Source organism: Mytilus edulis, chromosome 10, assembly GCF_963676685.1.
Source record: "Mytilus edulis chromosome 10, xbMytEdul2.2, whole genome shotgun sequence".
Classification (NCBI taxonomy): domain Eukaryota; kingdom Metazoa; phylum Mollusca; class Bivalvia; order Mytilida; family Mytilidae; genus Mytilus; species Mytilus edulis.
This window is the reverse complement of record NC_092353.1, coordinates 68,655,525-68,674,590: the sequence shown is the minus strand read 5'-3', so window position 1 is coordinate 68,674,590 and position 19,066 is coordinate 68,655,525. Positions and strand designations below refer to the sequence as shown.

The following is a 19,066-nucleotide window of genomic DNA, read 5'->3' as shown; positions in this document are numbered from 1 at the left end:
ACGTATCAGTTAAAAACTGTTTTCGTTAAAATTATAAAATAAAAATAGAGTCACGTATCCATCTTATATCTGGCAAATTTTACTGCAGGTATGTTCGACACCTTACATATGAATACATTAACATTAAAATTGTAAATCAAATTTTTATATCTTTACATTGAGGCCCTAAAAACTTTTCCATATGTCCTACGAATAACATAAATGTCATTATAAAGCTACTGTAAATTAGACTTTATTTTCTTTTTTCTACCAAAGCTTTAATTCCATGCTACTTGAGTAATACGCCTGTCACGTAAACATAATATGCACAATTATTAATTGTTTCATGTTCATTGTACACAATACACATTGTATAAACCCGAGTTTTCTTTTTTAAGATGTAGTTTGTACATCTAACACTTTGGAGCATAAATTATACGATGGAAATCAAATCACCACCAGTTATAGATATACTAATATCATTTTTACCCTATTAAGCAATAATAATTTTCTATTCTAACTCTATTTCAAAGAAACATGAAAACAAGTTATAGTATCTGATAATACATTGAGACAAAATGTAGTTGTTTCCTACTTTTTAAGATTCTTACAAGTCTTTGTTATCTTTTAACTGTGTTTTACATAAGGGCTGTATAATTTATACTTTTTGACTTAAGATTCTAACACGAAATCAATATGTTCTTTACAGGTAAATTCAGATGCGAAAAGCATTATGTGAAAGAAATCAAAATATTACCTCATTTATCTAATTTAGTAAGATGAGACGAGTAAAAGGAACCAGATCTTATAATTCTAAGAAACATTTTTTCTAATTGAAACTGTCTAATTTACAACATGATTTTGTGTTAAGAAACCCAAACCTAGTATTATCAGTCTGAGAAGATAATATCTAACATACTATTGTGGCCTCTTTGTTACATCCTCTGTCAATTAATAATTGTGTTACATCCAGGTGTCCATTCCAGGCTGCCCACATTAATGCTGTACGGCCTACTTTACCCTGGAATAATACAACTGACATATAAACTTGTCTGATAAACTAGACAATATTTTGTAATAAATGTAAACAATATATATATCACATGAATTAATGGTAAAAACTGAACAAGATTGCTACGCCGTTCCATAATGTCCGCTGCGCTGAATAAATGAGGGAATAAATTGTGTGTCAAACTGTGTCATTTTGGTACTCTAGTCAAACTATGGTCAAACATCCATAACTCCCAATCAAATGGTCACATCAAAATGACATTTTTATATTGTCAACTACACATGACGGAAACAATCCGACCAAGTATCCTACCGTAGTCTAAAATCGGTCATCTTGTCAGTTCGTTAGGTATTTTCGTTTGAAATTAACACACGGGGAAACTACGCATTGACGTCACTACGCTACTTCCGGCGTAGAAAAACAGTGCAGAATACGTTTTTTCTGCACTTTTGAATAAAAAAACATTTCTAAAGGTAAGTTTTCATTGTTGTTCTCAATTATTGCTAAAAAATGCCAATTTTCTAATGCCCGTTTCAATCCCGAATTCCGAATGTCTAAAAACATTCTAGAACAAAATCCCACTTTCGGCCTCCATTGCTTTGTGTACATTCCATTCAGCTTCCTCAATCTTGTGGCAGGCAATATAGGTCAAGCAAATCGTATTTTTAGGAATTTTAAAATGACATGCTCCTTACGTATTTCGCGATTTTCCCGCGAAAAAAGCCCAACCAAAATGAAAGGAAAACTATTTGAAAAAACGATGTCCATGCCATAATTTTGTACAGGAATATAGAGTAGGTTAATAAAAAACAATTTACATTTATTTTTCATAGAATTCTTTTTTTATTCATTATAAAAATATCGATATTCTGACCATCACGACTGTAGGTAAATATTTATACAAAATTACATTGATGTCGAAAGGGATGGCAAAAAATGAGGTTTCCTGTTGAATATACCCCTAATTATTGCAAACTATTTTAAAGCAATATCCCACAGAGAAATAACGTAATTGCCATAGACTGAAAAATCCCCTAATTGACAGTAGAGCAATTTGATTGGGTATAACGATTTGACATCATGTGATTTTGACGCCATTGAAATTTGAATGTAAACAAACAAGGTCAGAAGGTTCAGCATGGGACAGCATCGTACATTGAATTACTGAAAAACAATTATGAGTTACCAAGCTTGACAATGCATGGTAATAAAAAATTAAAGCTAAGTCTACAGAAAAAATAAGAAAGAATAGCCTTAGGATAACGACTTATCAACACACCTGGATATAAGAGCGTCTAGATAAATGCTTTTAGAGGAGTTACATCCACAAGTTAACAAAAAAATGGGATTTTTAGAAGACATTTAATCAGTAACAAATGGAATGGCTCTGCAAAAATATGCACGGTGATACCCTTAGGCGTATAAATACTGCGTCAAATATGACTCTTAATAGTCCCATAACTCTGGAATGATAAACTAGAAAATTTTGAAAATCAAAAGCGAGTCCATGTTCACCAGTCCTTACAATAGTGTTCAGTTTGTAGTGGTTTTATCCAAGTGCATAACAATTTAGAAATGCCTTTTATTTATCTTACGGTCATAGTTTTACGGTTAACGACACGTCGGAACAGCTTTTAAATCAAGTGGTGTCCTATGTTCATTGATTCCAACAATGTTAATTTTACAGTAAAACTATCCCAGCAAACTCAAGTTATGGTATAACATGAGAAATAAATATTTAAATATGACGATATAACCTAAAACGACAAACCAAATTTTTTTTCAATTAAACGGTAGAAAACAATCCCATCAATAATGTGATGTTTTTAGGAAATCAATCTAGTCATACTGGAGTTAATGTTAAAAATTGCCTTAAATCTAACGGTTAAAGTTTTGGATATCTGGAACGACGAAGACACAAATTTCAAAATCGAAAAGGAGCTATCTTCCATCAATTCTAATGCTCGTTTGAAATAAATATTATAATTGGTTACTCCTAAAAAACGGTCACAGAGAAGTTACTTCCACAATGCGTTCTTGTGACAATACTACCACAAATTATCAAAGTCCCATTAAAAAGAGTCACATAAATTCGATGTACGTAAATGGTCAACTTCATATAATGGCAAACAATAAAACAAAGTATAGGAGGTTTCTGTCAAAGAAGTTGAATTCAAAAGGTGGTAATGATTCAATGCTCAAACATATATAAAGATATATAAATACCAATAACTCCCGTAAAATGGTCAAATTAAAATAATGGTATATTATATATATATACAAATGATGACAAATTAATCTACAAAGTATGTGAACTTTCTCTAAAACGGTCTCAGAGGAGTTGAGATCACAAGTTGTTATTGTCACAATAGTTATGAAGTTGTAAAAGTTTCTTGACTCTTTTCAAAATGTTGGTAAATTTGGTGACGCCACATGATGGCAAACAGTAGTACCAAATATGACAGCAATATGTCAAACGATTAAAAGGTGTTATTGTCACGATGCTTAAACAAAATGGTCAAAGTTAAATATCTCCCGAAAAAATGGTCAAATCAAATAGTTATCAAAGGTACCAGGATTATAATTTAGTTCTCCAGACGCGCTTTTCATCTACATAAGACTCATCAAAATATTGGTATAATGTGGTCGACTACACATAATTGCAAAAAAATAGTAATCAGTATGAAAGCTTTCTGTCAAATTGTCTCAAAGTAGATGCGTTCACTGACTATAACTACTCTTCCAATTGTTAAATCACAAGGACGATATAGCACGGCCTTGAAGTTTGATGACAAATCATCCTACTAAATCAAAATCTGTATGTCAAACGTTCTCAGATAATTGTTGTGTTTGAATAGACAGGCAGACAGACAGACGGAGTTCATTACTGTATTCATAATATACATAAACAATAAATAAACAATATTTTTTGTTGTGAGATAACATAACTTCAATCAGACCTAACTCATGTAAAAAAATACATTGCTAGGAGTAAAATGATTAAGAAATATTTGCCCTAAGATGATAACAAAAAATCTATTTGTTCTTAACATCAAATTCAGGTGTTAACGAACTATTTTTAGAAAGAAATCAAAGGAACCCTTTTATTATCCGATTCATTGCAATGAGACGTGCAAACTGAATTCTCACTATTCTAACAAGTAATTGTTGTCCATATAGCCCATATGAATTTTGCGTTTATTGGCTTCAAAGAAATGTGATAAGACTAAAGAGATAAAATCATACATCTGTGGCCTCTTTGTAACAACCTCTGTCAAGTAACAGTTGTGTGAGCTCCAGGTGTCCTCCCTTTGCAGCATACTTTAATGCTGTCCATGCATGGCTTTTACTCTAGAATAATACACCTGATATCAAAATGTGTTTGATAAATTGGACAATGTTGTGCTATAAATATTAACAAAATATTCAATACGAAAATTAGTGGTTAAATTATTTGATTAGGAATAATGAGAAGATTACAATAAAATTCTTACAACTTTTTGTCGTCCATTTAACAGTCTGTTTAATGAAATAGTTTTCTGTTGATTTACTAAAATGGATGTGATAAGACTTAGGAGATAATATCTAACATACTGTGGCATCTATGTCACACCCTCTGTCAATTAACAGTCGTGCAACCTCAAGACAACCACGTTCGGCAGCAAACATTAATACTGTACTTCCATCATCCTGGAATAATACATCATACACAATGTAAAATACACAAATCAATGGTCAAAACTATATATATTAAATGACCAGTCACAATGACTATAGTATGTATATTCTATATGAACAAGAAATAAACCATATGTTATTTATTGAGATGGCTTAACTTTCATAACACTATTTTTCAAGAGTAACATTAGATCTACTTTATATAGTTCAAACAACAAAGTATTGAAACATCAATTAAAATTGTCTGATTAAAATGATTAGTAATTGTGAGATATTGGATAAAAAGTAAATATCTTCCAGAATGTCCACTACAACTCTGGAATAATATAAAGCACATCTAAAGATGATTGACAAACTAAATAATGTTGTGTAATATATATATAAACAATATACACATATACATATATAAAAACAAGTCTAAATTGAAAACAACGTTCAAACCTATGATTGCGTGGATAAAATCGTCAATTTTTATACGTGTGCATGTAACAAATTTCGTTGTAGAGGGGTCTATATACAGCACAAACAACATTTTCCAAAAGACGAAAAGAGTGAACAAATATATTTTAACAAAACGAATTTGACTAATAGGTCGAACAACTGATGTTCTTTAAATCCTGTTGACTGCCTTTGACAATTGCAAAAAACAAATGATCACAAGGTGTAACAAAATGGATCTCTTTATTAATTTAATACCAAGTAGAAAACAATAAACTTGCGACAAAGATGGTAAGCCACAACATGAGGTGCTACATTTTTTCCACCATATCCAGATTTCGACAATGAATATCTCTACAGTGATGTTTAGGATCGAAAGGTAGTTAGAAGGCTATTAAATTTACCTCAATTTAGGATTTACTCTTGAATTTTAAAGAGTCAAATAGGATGAACGGATTATATAAACCGGAGGGAAAATATGATGCAAGCCCAAATGAAATAAATATAAACAAGTCTAAATTGAAAAAAACGTCCAAACCTATGATTACGTCGGATAACAGCAATTTTTATACGTGGCATGTAACAAATTTCGTTGTAGAGGGGTCTAAATACAGAACAAACAACATTTTTCAAAAGACATAAAGAGTGAAAAAATTTATTTTAACAAAACGCATTTGACTAACAGGTCGAACAACTGATGTTCTTAAACCTTGCTGACTGCCATTTTTCTGATATATATATAATAAAAAGTTAAGAAGAATCTGTATGCTGGTAACAGATAAGAAAATTAATAAAAGATAGTACCGGTTTTAATTCATCACATTTACTAGTACATTTACTGCTTTCACAGATCTGCAGGTAATGTGACTTGTATACATAAGTATAATATAGAACAATTGCTTGACTTTATATATATAGTTTCTTACATTAGTACCAGTGGATTATCTGATTTATCCAATCTTGAACAAAACCGAATATCCACGAGTAACTATATAGATATAAGATGTGCCAATCAGACAACTCTCCATCCAAGTCAACAATTGTTAAAGTAAACCATTACAGGTCTAAATACGGCATTCTCATGGAATTCGAACAGCAAGCTATAAAGGGCCCCAAAAATGAAAGAGTCCATTCAAACAGGAAAACCAACGGTCTAATCTATATAAAAAACGAGAAATGAGAAACACTTATGAACCAAACCAAACAAACGACAACCACTGAACATCAGGTTTCTGACAGGTGGAAACAAATACAGCGGGTTTATACGTTTAAAAAGGCGGCAAACTTCATCCTACCTGAAACAATCATGTAAAATCACAATACAGAAAGACACACTCTAATATCAATTGAAATTGCATATTAAAAAAGACACAAGAGAACATACACTGAACGTATAAAATTTGATTTATGAGACTATGACACAATGTTAATATAAATATGATAAAACTATGTAAAAATCTATTTTGCTAATGATTATCAAATAATTTTTCAGTTTTGATAAACGAAAAAACTTTGTTTCATTAACACCTGTTAGCACATTTTGATTTATTCAGTGATATGATAAAGGTTATGACCCGTTAACTCATCGAATCAACATCTGAGATCATCGGCAACCACACACTCTGATTTAACTTTTTATACAATTGGTCCAGAAATGGTTAAATTAACACCGAATTAAAGAAATATATATATATCAGACGAATCAGTGGTTTACAATTATGCTTATATTCATATTCTACATAAACAATAAATAACATGTTTGTTGACAGTTGTCCAAAATTCCAACAGACCTATCATATGAAATATTTATAATAATGGTTTCAGTACAATGATCAGAGTAAAATGAGATCCTACTTTTTTGCTTACAAGTATTTGTGGAAGCATGTATTAAAACTGTCTGAGTAACATGATTAAGAATAATGATCCACTTTGACAAAAGAAACTTCTTCAATGAAATATGAAAAAGTGTTGTATTTCCTGATTCATTATGATGAGACCAGTAAAATCTGAACACACCTTATCTAAGTCTAACAAAGGTTTGTCATTTAAAAAAATGTTTAATATTAGATCTGCATAAAAATACCTTCTGACCAAGGCTATTTTAAAACTTCCACTTCTTATTTACATATAAAAAGCAAAACGTTTATAAAAGGAATCAAAATAAGAACCTTTATAATCGGATTCAGTATAATGCTTCAAGTAAAATGAGAGCTTTCTTTTGTGTCATTCTAACAAATATTTGTTTATACATCAATAAAACCATACTGAGGAGATACAATGTAACATACTTTTGTGGCCTCTTTGTCACAGCCTCTGTCTATTAACAACTGTGTTACCTCGAGGTGTCCATGCCAGGCTGCCTCAATTAATGCTGTACTTCCATCATCCTTGAAAAATACATCTGACATCAAAACTTGTGTCATAAACTGGACAATGTTGTACAATAAATATAAACAAAATGTATATCACATGACTTGGGAGGCAAAACTGAATACTAGGAAGTAAAAGGACCAATCACAAGTCCCACGTATTTTCATATTCTTCATAAACAACATGTTAATTTGTGGAAAGTCTGAACTAATCATTAAACAAAATATTATTTCCAGGATTTTTTTTAATATTTACATCAGTCAACACGGTAGATTGCAGAGTAAGTTGAGATCTGACTTTATATACTTCTAAAAAATAAGTGACAAAAAACCGTCTAATTAACATGCTTCGGAATAATGATAAATTTTGTAAAAAATAACTGTTTCAGAGGAAACATTTTGAAAGAACGTGAAAAAAGTTACATTTGCTGATCAGTACAATGAGACGAGAAAAATTTAGCCTACTTTTTTATATCATTATAAGAAGAAACTTTGAAAGAAATTTTATATCAAATCCGTACTATATGTTCTAACTGAAATTTACAAAATAATTTGATGCAACAAATCAAAATCAAACCTAAATTATCTCATTCAAAATAATGAAAATACTTAAGTAAAAGCCCACTGAATATGATTATAACAAGTATTTATAGTCTTTTAAACCTGTCTGTATAAAAACTTGATTTTGTGTCAAATCACTTAAAAAGTATCGTGTAATGCTGATGAGATACTATCTTTCATAACATACGTTTGTGGCCTCTTTGTTACAACCTCTGTCTAGTAACAACTGTGTAACCTCCAGGTGTCCATGCACGGCTGCCTCAATTAATGCTGTACTTCCATCATCCTTGAAAAATACATCTGACATCAAAACTTGTGTCATAAACTGGACAATGTTGTACAATAAATATAAACAAAATGTATATCACATGACTTGGGAGGCAAAACTGAATACTAGGAAGTAAAAGGACCAATCACAAGTCCCACGTATTTTCATATTCTTCATAAACAACATGTTAATTTGTGGAAAGTCTGAACTAATCATTAAACAAAATATTATTTCCAGGATTTTTTTTAATATTTACATCAGTCAACACGGTAGATTGCAGAGTAAGTTGAGATCTGACTTTATATACTTCTAAAAAATAAGTGACAAAAAACCGTCTAATTAACATGCTTCGGAATAATGATAAATTTTGTAAAAAATAACTGTTTCAGAGGAAACATTTTGAAAGAACGTGAAAAAAGTTACATTTGCTGATCAGTACAATGAGACGAGAAAAATTTAGCCTACTTTTTTATATCATTATAAGAAGAAACTTTGAAAGAAATTTTATATCAAATCCGTACTATATGTTCTAACTGAAATTTACAAAATAATTTGATGCAACAAATCAAAATCAAACCTAAATTATCTCATTCAAAATAATGAAAATACTTAAGTAAAAGCCCACTGAATATGATTATAACAAGTATTTATAGTCTTTTAAACCTGTCTGTATAAAAACTTGATTTTGTGTCAAAACTCTTAAAAAGTATCGTGTAATGCTGATGAGATACTATCTTTCATAACATACGTTTGTGGCCTCTTTGTTACAACCTCTGTCTAGTAACAATTGTGTAACCTCCAGGTGTCCATGTACGGCTGCCCCAATTAATGCTGTCCATCCATCATCCTTGAAAAACATATCTGACATAGAAACTTGTATCATAAACTGGACAATGTTATACAATAATTAGAATCAAAATGTATATCACATGACTTGGGAGGCAAAACTGAATACTAAGAAGTAAAAAGACCAATCACAAGTCCCACGTGTTTTCATATTCTTCATAAACAACATGTTAATTTGTGAAAAGTCTGGGATTTTTTTTTAATATCTATATCAGTCGACACGGTAGAATGCAGAGTAAGGTAAGATCTGACTTTATATACAGTCGACTCTCGTTATGTCGAAGTCAGCCGGACCAGAGAAATATTTCGAGATAAACGTAGTTCGACTCAAACGAATACCGGAAGTTCGACAATCTAAGGGACACAACTCTTGCTTAGCTTGGTAAAGCTAAAATAATTCCGGGTGAATATGGCAAGGGGATCGATATTCTAGTATCAGATCGATGTATTTGTATGTCACAGTCTTTAATTATTATAATGACATTTTTTTTTACTTATTCAAATAAAAAAAAAAATCCTATGGCTTTTCCAAGAGAGTAATTTCCAATCGATAGTTTCGTTATTCAGGTCGGTTATAGCTGACAAAATTGTTTATTCTCGGATACAAGAGATTTAAGAAAATGTTGATTTCTATTCATTTTGTTTTATCTCACTCTTTCTTTTCAAAAGAAAATATAACAAGATTAAAAACGCCGTTTGAGTAGTTTTTAGGTGATCATCAACGGAAGCCATAATCTTCACTTTTTACACACCCAAGCTCATTAGTGTAAATCACAAATTAATTGTTTTGTAAACATTATAAATTACTTTTCCATGAACATTAACAATGTATCACTAATTATTTATAAAAATTTTATAAAAGATAATCTTAGGTAAACACTCATGGAAATAGCATGTCATAAATCGATACAGTGTTCAGTGACCGGAAATTTAATTACACGTGTATTGTCAGATTAACTCTTCAATCCATATTTAAAAATCCCGGAGGTCATGTTTTGACATATGTGTATTAGTTCGAGATAAAAAATGAATTTTGAATGCTTTTGTTAACCTTGGGACCGTAAATTTAGTTCGACTCAACCGAAATTTCGACTCATCCAATTTCGACTCATCAGGAGTCGAATTACATATTTTTGTATGGAATAAAGTTCGGGACCACGTGAAAACTTCGACTCATCCGAAATTTCGAGTCAACCGAGTTCGAGACAACGAGAGTTTACTGTAATTCTAAATATAAATTGTGACAAAAAACTGTCTGATTAACATGTTTCGGAATAATGATAAATTTTGTAAAAAATAACTATTTCAGAGAAAACGTTTGACAGAAACGTGAAAAGAGTTACATTTGCTTGTCAGTATGATGAGACGAGTAAAAGTGTAGCCTACTTTGTTATAAGAAGAAAAAGAACTTGTTACATTTGAAAGAAATTTTATATTAAATCCGTATAAAAAATAATTTGTAGCAACAAATCAAAATAAGACCTAAATTATCTCATTCGAAAAAAAAGAAAATATTTTATTAAAACCCTCTGAATATGATTATAACAAGTATTTGTCGTATTTTAAACCTGTCTGTTTAAAAACTTGATTTTGTGTTAAATCACTTAAAAATTATCGTGTAAATAGTTATCAAAGGTACCAGGATTATAATTTAGTACGCCAGACGCGCGTTTCGTCTACATAAGACTCATAAGTGACGCTCATATCAAAATATTTATAAAGCCAAACAAGTACATGGATGAAGAGCATGGAGGATCCAAAATTCGAAAAAACTGTGCAAAATACGGCTAAGGTAATCTATGCCTGGGATAAGAAAATTCTTAGTTTTTCCATAAATTCAAAGTTTTGTAAACAGGAAATTAATAAAAATGACCACATTATTGAAAATACTGATGAGATAATATCTTTCATAACATACATCTGTGGCTTCTTTATCACAACCTCTGTCAAGTAACAACTGTGTAACCTCCAGGTGTCCATGCACGGCTGCCTCAATCAATGCTGTCCTTCCATCATCCTTGAATAATACATATGCCTTCAAAACTTGTCATAAACTGGACAATGTTGTATATATCACATGAATCGGTGATCAAAAATAAATAAATAAAATAACCAGTCAAACATGGTTTTCTTTAAATTCTTTATAAACAACAAATAAAAACATGTTCACATCCTGTATGCTAACATTGCCCATGTGAAATCTTAAAATTGTTTGTATATACATTCAACGACAAATATATGTGACGTATAAACAAATCTGACGTCAGACACGCGAATCAATGAATGTGTTTGTAGATAGATGTTTTTGTAATCTGTTAAATTGTTCCTTTTAATATTGTTACACGATGATGACTGCTGTAACCATATTTTGACTATTTTATTTATCATGTCTGTTTAGTTCACGCATCATTGTAAATATAACGGAATTTTTAATCCACCATTTTCTACATTTGAAATGCCTGTACCAAGTCAGGAATATGAACGTTCTTGTCCATTCGTTTTTTATGTGTTTTGTCATTTGATTTTGCAATGTGATTATGGACTTTCCGATTAGATTTTCCTCTGAGTTCAGTATTTTTGTGATTTTTATTTTTTATTACTGTAAATAAAGGCATCAGTAGTATACCGCTGTTCAAAACTCATAAATCGAAAGAAAAAAAGAAATCCGGGTTACAAACTAAAACTTATGGAAACGCATTAAATATAAGAGGAGAAGAACGACACAACATTAAAATGTAACACACACAGACACGAACTCAGCATTAGTCGAAATCCGATGAGAATAACAAATATAACAAATATAACATCAAAACTAAACACATAAATTTGGGATAGAAAAGTACCGTGACACGTCTTATAATAATGTGAATTCACACATAAATATAAGAGGAAACAAACGATACAAAAGAAACACAACTTTAAAATGTAACACACACATAAACGAACTATAATATAACAATGGCCATATTCCTGACTTGGTACAGGACATTTTTTAAAGAAAAAAATGGTGGGAGGAACCTGGTTTTGTGGCATGCCATACCTCCCGCTTTAATGGCAATGTTAAATATAACATTAAAATGACAACACAACATTATAGGACCACAATACAAATAAATAGGAAAACATATTGGACAAAGAAACACACGAATAATAGCTTACGAATAAGTGCTTTGGTTGTACGTAAGTTTCACATACAGGAAATACAGGGTAATGCTTTGATTACTGGTAGTTTTCGCATTCAGTGTTTCACTAAGCTTACAGGTATGTTCGACATACAGTGTTGTGCGTAAATAGACATCTCTACCATAAGCCAAAACCGAAACGGAAACCGAGACTGATACCGAAACCAAAGCAAAGGATAGTTTAGAGTTGCCATGTGTAAATGTTAGTGTTGGTTTTAAAGAACTAAACTCAGAAGCTGAAATATCACACCGATTATTATGTATTATCGCCATTTCACGAAATTGTCCTTTGCTCATACTGACTGACAATTTCCTTTCTCAGCACAGTAGAGTGATATGAAAAATATAACTAGAAGCTAAGGGTTCACATGGCTTTGTCATGGAAATTATCAACGTCGGCATATGTAAAATAGCGATAAAGTACCAACTCTAATAAGAAATCAATCTTGTTGATATGACCAACGATAATCTATAAAAATATCAATTTTCGTGAATCTATTTTGATAATAATGAGTATTATTTCAACTTTTAATGAACACATTAATAAAGTAATATACAATGTTATGAGCTAGAATCACTTAACTTATGATGCACCTTACTCCTGAACAATGATTTGCCTAAAATACAGTTTTTCGCATAATTGTACAATTGTAACAATATCTCTTATGATTTTATAATTTTTTGTTCGTCAAGTGAGTTTTCAATATGTATTTTTTATCAAGTCTTTTCGTTGACAAACTTGCATTAATCATGATTATCTAATGTTGATAACATTAAATTTTTGAAGTATATTGTTTAACACTTGTTCAGATAGATATATGGTGTTTACAAAAAAGTGTAAATAATGATGAAATATTAAAGCCCTCCCTGATGATGTGTTATTAAATCTGTGTAAGTCATCGCGTCATTGTTGTGACCTTGGAAGCCCATATATCTTATTTTCGTTTAAGTATCTATCAAATTCAAGGTATATGATGATGTCCAATATATAACAGAATAAATAAGAAAATGTGGTATGAGTGCCAATGAGACAACTCTCCATCCAAGTCCCCATGTATAAAAAGTGAACAATTATAGGTAAATGGTCTTCAACACGAGGCCGTGTTTCACACCGAACAGTAAGCTATAAAGGATCCCGAAATTACTAGTGTAAAACAGTTCAACCAGGAAAACTTACGGTCTTATCTATACAAAAAAACGAGAAACACTTAGAACCACATCAACAAAGTTAACGACAATCACTGAACAACAGGCTGCTGACTTTTTCCCGGTGCAAATTAAACGTTTTAACAGGCACCAACATTCACCCTAATCCGACACAGTAAAATTAAAAAATGCACACTAAAAAAATATCAAAAACAAGAAACACACAGAACAAATAAACTAGATCTATGACACAATGTAAATGCAATATCAAAATGTAAGTGCATATAAAACAAAGATGTTAAAAGTAGTACTTAAAAAGATGTACGAAGCGTGTCAATAAAAAAACTTCTGTACAAGTTTGGTATTACAAAACCATTAACAATGTTTATTGTACAGAAATGACAAATAGTTAGTTAATTGTTCATTTTATAGTGTAAAAGGTATATATAGATTTAAAAAATAAAGAACTGACATAAATGGAGCACGGAATCGATATACATGGGCATATAACATAAAAAACGAACATTCATAGGTCAAAGTATTATCTGAAATACATTGTAAATTTATCAGATTTTCAAAATCTAACACACGAATGTCTTAAATCTGTCTTATTTGAATAGTGTCATGGAAAAAAAACCCTGCCTTAATGAATTTATCTCAAATAATGTCCCTTTATTGTAGCGGAAGTTAACAAAACTTCGCATTATTTGTTTCAAAATTAAGAAAAGGGATTTTTTTGTATTTCAGTTTAAAAAAGAGGCGAAAGATAGCAGAGGGACAGTCAGACGTTATTAAATTATAATCCTAGTACCTTTGATAACTATTATTCAGCGTTGTCGTTTGATAACTGTAAGGTTTGATTTTCAGTGTAGTGTTTTGATTACTGCTGGTAAGTTTCCTATTCATTGCGAGATTTTGATTTCTAGTTTCAGTTTGTGATGTGTTTTAATTACAGGTTACTTTCACCTTCAGAGTTCGATGGATTGTGGTATTGTTAGCATAATTTGCGTCCAATATTAAAAAAAAATAAAAATAACAGGATACATATAATAATATTTCAAATTATAATAAAAAAAACTTATAATTTTGAAAAAGTGACGGTATTTTTGGTATTGTCAATGATTTATTTAGGACAACGTCTATTTAAAAAGAATGTTCTGGTAAAATCTTTGTTATTTAAAAAATCATGTGTTTACTTTTTTTTTTTTTTTTTTTTATAAATGAATTTACAACACGATGTCATTAAAGTAATTGAATATCTTCTATTACAACGCTTAACCATCAAAAAGAATCAAAAAACTAAATGACCCCTACTAAATAAGTACAAAATATCCAGTTAATCTCTGTAAAAATTTGGTTTTAATATCTGTTTCTAGGGGATGACCATTTTATTTGGGTGAGGGATGAGTGGTCATTTTAGAAAATGAAAACCCTTGCCTAGTACGAGCTAGAAATAAATAGTTTGTTTAAGGCAGGATGAAATGAAAAAAAAAGGATCTACAACACAAAATGCAGGAAGTGTTTGTGTACAAAAGTTTGTAAAAAAATCGCGCAACAAAAAGAAAAAGCTTGCATAGCATATGAGACATTTATTATTGACAATACATATATATTCTAGTCTGAGTACCAAAAAATGAAGATGAATATTCTTTCATAAAAAATTCTTCTAGCTTCAGTCAGAATATCAAAAAATCATCCCCTTCGAATTAACTGAACTTTTTATCATTTATCACCTGGTGAGACTTTACAAGGTAAATATATAAAGGCAACAGTAGTTTACCGCTGTTCGAAATTCATAAATCGATTGAGGAAAAAACAAACCCTGGTTACAAACTAGAACTAAAGGAAACACATCAAATATAAGAGGAGAACTACGACACAACAGAAACACAACACTTAAATGTAACACACATAGAAACGAACTATAATATAACAATGGCTGGCTGTCAAAGTTGAAGATCATTGGTGACCGAAAATTCTAAAAAGTGGTGCCAAATACGGCTTAGGTTATCTATGTCTGAGATGAGAAAATCCTTAGTATTTAGAATTATTCTTTTTTTTTGCAAACAGAAATTTAAAAAAATGACCATATAATTGATGTTCATGTCAACACCGAAGCGAGGAAACGAGGATTTCATATGACTAATGTGATAATTAACTTCTTAATTTATGACCGTCTACATGGATATGAAATGTGACCCTCGTTTATTCATCTTATTTATTCTTCCCGATAAGTGAACGACCTCAGCATGAATCCAAACATTTCTTCATGACAATTAATAGTTTGAAGTCAGGCGGCATATCAGAGCTTATTACTGCAACCAACAACACAACAGTAGTTCGTGATAAGAAAAATAATGTTAATTTAAATGAAGTTGTCAATATATATTCATACATATATCCTACGGTGGAGAGTATCAATCCTGTTGGCAGCAGATGCGTTTGACTCGCATTCTTTATTGAATATGACTGCCAGTTTTTCAGCCGAAGTTATGTGATTCTCTCTATGAACATTAACAATATAAACTGGCTTCCTGGATATAACTTAGTGTGCTGATGTGGCTATGAACATTAACTTTTAATCAATTAATCATAAAAGATTAGTGAAAACATTTTGATTGTGAAAGGCGTGATTCAGTATTGCTTCAAAATACTGCCATTGTTCTAGGAGTAATACAAGTGAGGTGTGTATTAAATATTATATTACATAAACCAAATTTAATCTAGGTATTTATGACGAGTTTATTAATGTTTGAATAAGGTGTTGACTTCAAATGATTGTTAAGATATGTTCTCTTTTGAGTTGAGTTGTATATAATGGATTTGATTTTGTGTGGTAAATGTTTTGTTTTGTCGTCTGGATTGATACACAGTGTAATGATTAGTAAGGATGTGACCCTCTTTTCTGATTTCTGTTTTTGAAAATCTGCTTGTCATAAGCAATCAGCGGAGCAACTGTAATCACAGCCGATTTTTTGGTGGAGTACATATTACTCTGTCATAATTGTAGTATTTTGATGTGACTCATGTTATATTGAACATTCAAATTGAGGGTAATGCAGTTCGTATTTTAAACTCAACATCAGTGATATAGCACAAGTTTTGTGTTAAGCATCAGTTTTAATAATACATGTTGTGTAATGACGTGGTTCATGTTTTGTGTTGATTCAATTGTTGTGTAATACTTATCAAACGTACAAGCATTATAAGGATATACGCCAGATGCGCGTTTCGTCTACATAAGACTCATCAGTGACGCTCAGATCATAATAGGTGTATATGTGTTTCTGCTTATGTAAAATATGCTACTTACTTTATAATTGATATCTGCTTCATTCGCTATGCATAGTTTCAAGTCCTCTTCTTTTCCCGTCTTAGCAGATGTAATAAGTTTCTGTAAGTATAGCATATATTTTATAGACAGAATTTGATAAAAAGTTTGTAAAGGATTCCACAGAACCTTCTCTCTCGCCTGCAATTACTGCTGTCAGTAAAAAAGTACAATGCTGGCTGTTAAACATGATGACATTTATCAATTAAATACAGAATTTAAAAAAGAATCAAACTTTTCTTTTGATGCTATTGTTTTATTTAGATATGTCCAAGTTTCATAACAATCCATGAAGGCTAACTAATTAATCATATTATCTGTCTGTAAAAGTTAAGTGTCAAAAATAAAGTTCATAAATTAGAAAGTTACTGAAAAGTGAAAGAAATATATTTTGAAAATGTTACTTAAGACATTATCTCATAATCGTATAAACATATTTTATTAAAACAAATCGTTACAAATATAGCTACAAGGATAAAGACATAAATACGGAATATACAAGTGATTCAATGATTGGGATAAGGAAAAAGGAGCAGTGCTCTTAAATCCGACTAACTAAATTCAAAAATGAAATTACTAGCTATGATTATCGAATATGTACGTAACAAAATACAGTCAATGATTACAATAGCATAATAAAAATTCATTATGAATTACATGTAATATAAAAAAAAAGCAAAGGAATTGGGTGAAAGGTATTTTAGAAAAATGAGAGTGTTGTTGAAGAATGTAATAATATTTCTTTATATAGAGGAGGAGTGAATAAATAGAATTATTCCATATTTCTAAAACTTTAGTTGGTTTTTCTGGATTTTAAATAAATAAGCATATTCACCTGCGGAAAAGGATATTCACCGCGCCAAACGTCGCGTGCTTTTACGTGTATGATTTTGGTAAAAACACGTTTGATGTACAATTGCTTTTGGTAAATATTTTCCAATACACACCTTTCTCTCGGAATAGGGAATAAAACAATTACTGTCTTTTGTTTCGGTAAATATGTGGTTTTATTGAATTTTAAAAAACTGATATTCACTTCGGTCGTTGGCCTCAGTGAATATCAGTTTTTCAAAAGTCAATAAATCACACATTTACCTCATCAAAAGACAGTAATGGTATATTATTTAATTGTGGATGTTAATCGATTGCAACTTATAAAAAAGATTTACACAGCTTTGAATATCAACATACTTGTTCTACTGCTGGTATGTCGGAGCCAAAAAGTAAGACATTATAATTTGTGATCCAAATTGGCCCAGTAGTTTCAGGGAAGTCTTTTTTTTTTAATGTTAAAGAACAAAATATGACGGACGGCAATTGACTAGAAAATCTTACCGGGACCTTTGGGGCAGGTCAGCTAACAAGGTACGATACTTCATGAAGTTCATTCCTATGTCTGCAATGAATTTAATTTCATTTTCGTACCAACAATTTGTTTGGAGTGCTCTGACTGTGTAACAGTTTTGTATTATTTGTTTTAATTGTGGGTTCTCTGAATATCCATCTTTGTACTGCATGTAGAATTCTACTGTTTATATATATCAATTTTTTATAAATGTATTCATTCTTAGATTATCAGGAAGAGAGTCATATGATACTAGGACTTAACGGGTTAATCTTACCTGATTCCAATTTTCCATTTTATCCTACAAATATGTATTTGCTGTTGCCTTACATGTCACTTTCCTTAAAAACCTGTTTCATAATTCTTCGTATGCGTAGTCTAGAAATGAATGGAAAAAAATCATTTTCAAATATCGATTTTCCAACGTTTTGAAAAGACTGTTCAATGATTTTCAAGATTAAGTTTCAATTGTAATTTCCGCCTTCCATGAGGCGAGTTTCCTCTTTAACAGGAATTAACTCTTTTCTCGTGAATTGAAAAATAATTTACTGTTTTCCTGTGTGTAAAAATTGATTTGAACAATTTTGATACATTTAAATTAAAACAATGGATTATCTTTGGGAATTTATATACAGGTTTTTGACCTGGTTTTATTCTTCTGTGGAAAATATATTTCAAAGTTAAAAATTCTGACCATTGTCGTTAATTATGTTTTGCAATCACTGGCAACATTTATATTAAGTGTGAATGCATTACAATATAAGAAAACAAACCAAAACACAAAAACTTATCTATATAAAAAAGAAGATGTGGTATGATTGCTAATGAGACAACTGTCTACAAGAGACCAAAATGACACAGTAATTTACAACTATAGGTCACGAACCACCGAAATGAGGTAAGGTCAGCTG

General features: G+C 30.8%; 1 protein-coding gene across 1 annotated transcript; it reads right to left on the bottom strand.

Moving 5' to 3' along the window:
* Positions 1-889: 889 nt before the first annotated feature.
* LOC139492930 (ankyrin repeat domain-containing protein 50-like) lies at positions 890-18,450 on the bottom strand. The gene is made up of 9 exons (XM_071281079.1): positions 18,433-18,450; positions 16,793-16,873; positions 11,070-11,168; positions 9,054-9,191; positions 8,225-8,362; positions 7,396-7,533; positions 4,586-4,681; positions 4,238-4,342; positions 890-1,000 (listed from the first exon to the last, which is right to left on the bottom strand). The coding sequence occupies exons 1-9, from the start codon at positions 18,448-18,450 to the stop codon at positions 890-892; spliced, it is 924 nt and encodes a 307-aa protein (XP_071137180.1).
* Positions 18,451-19,066: the final 616 nt, after the last annotated feature.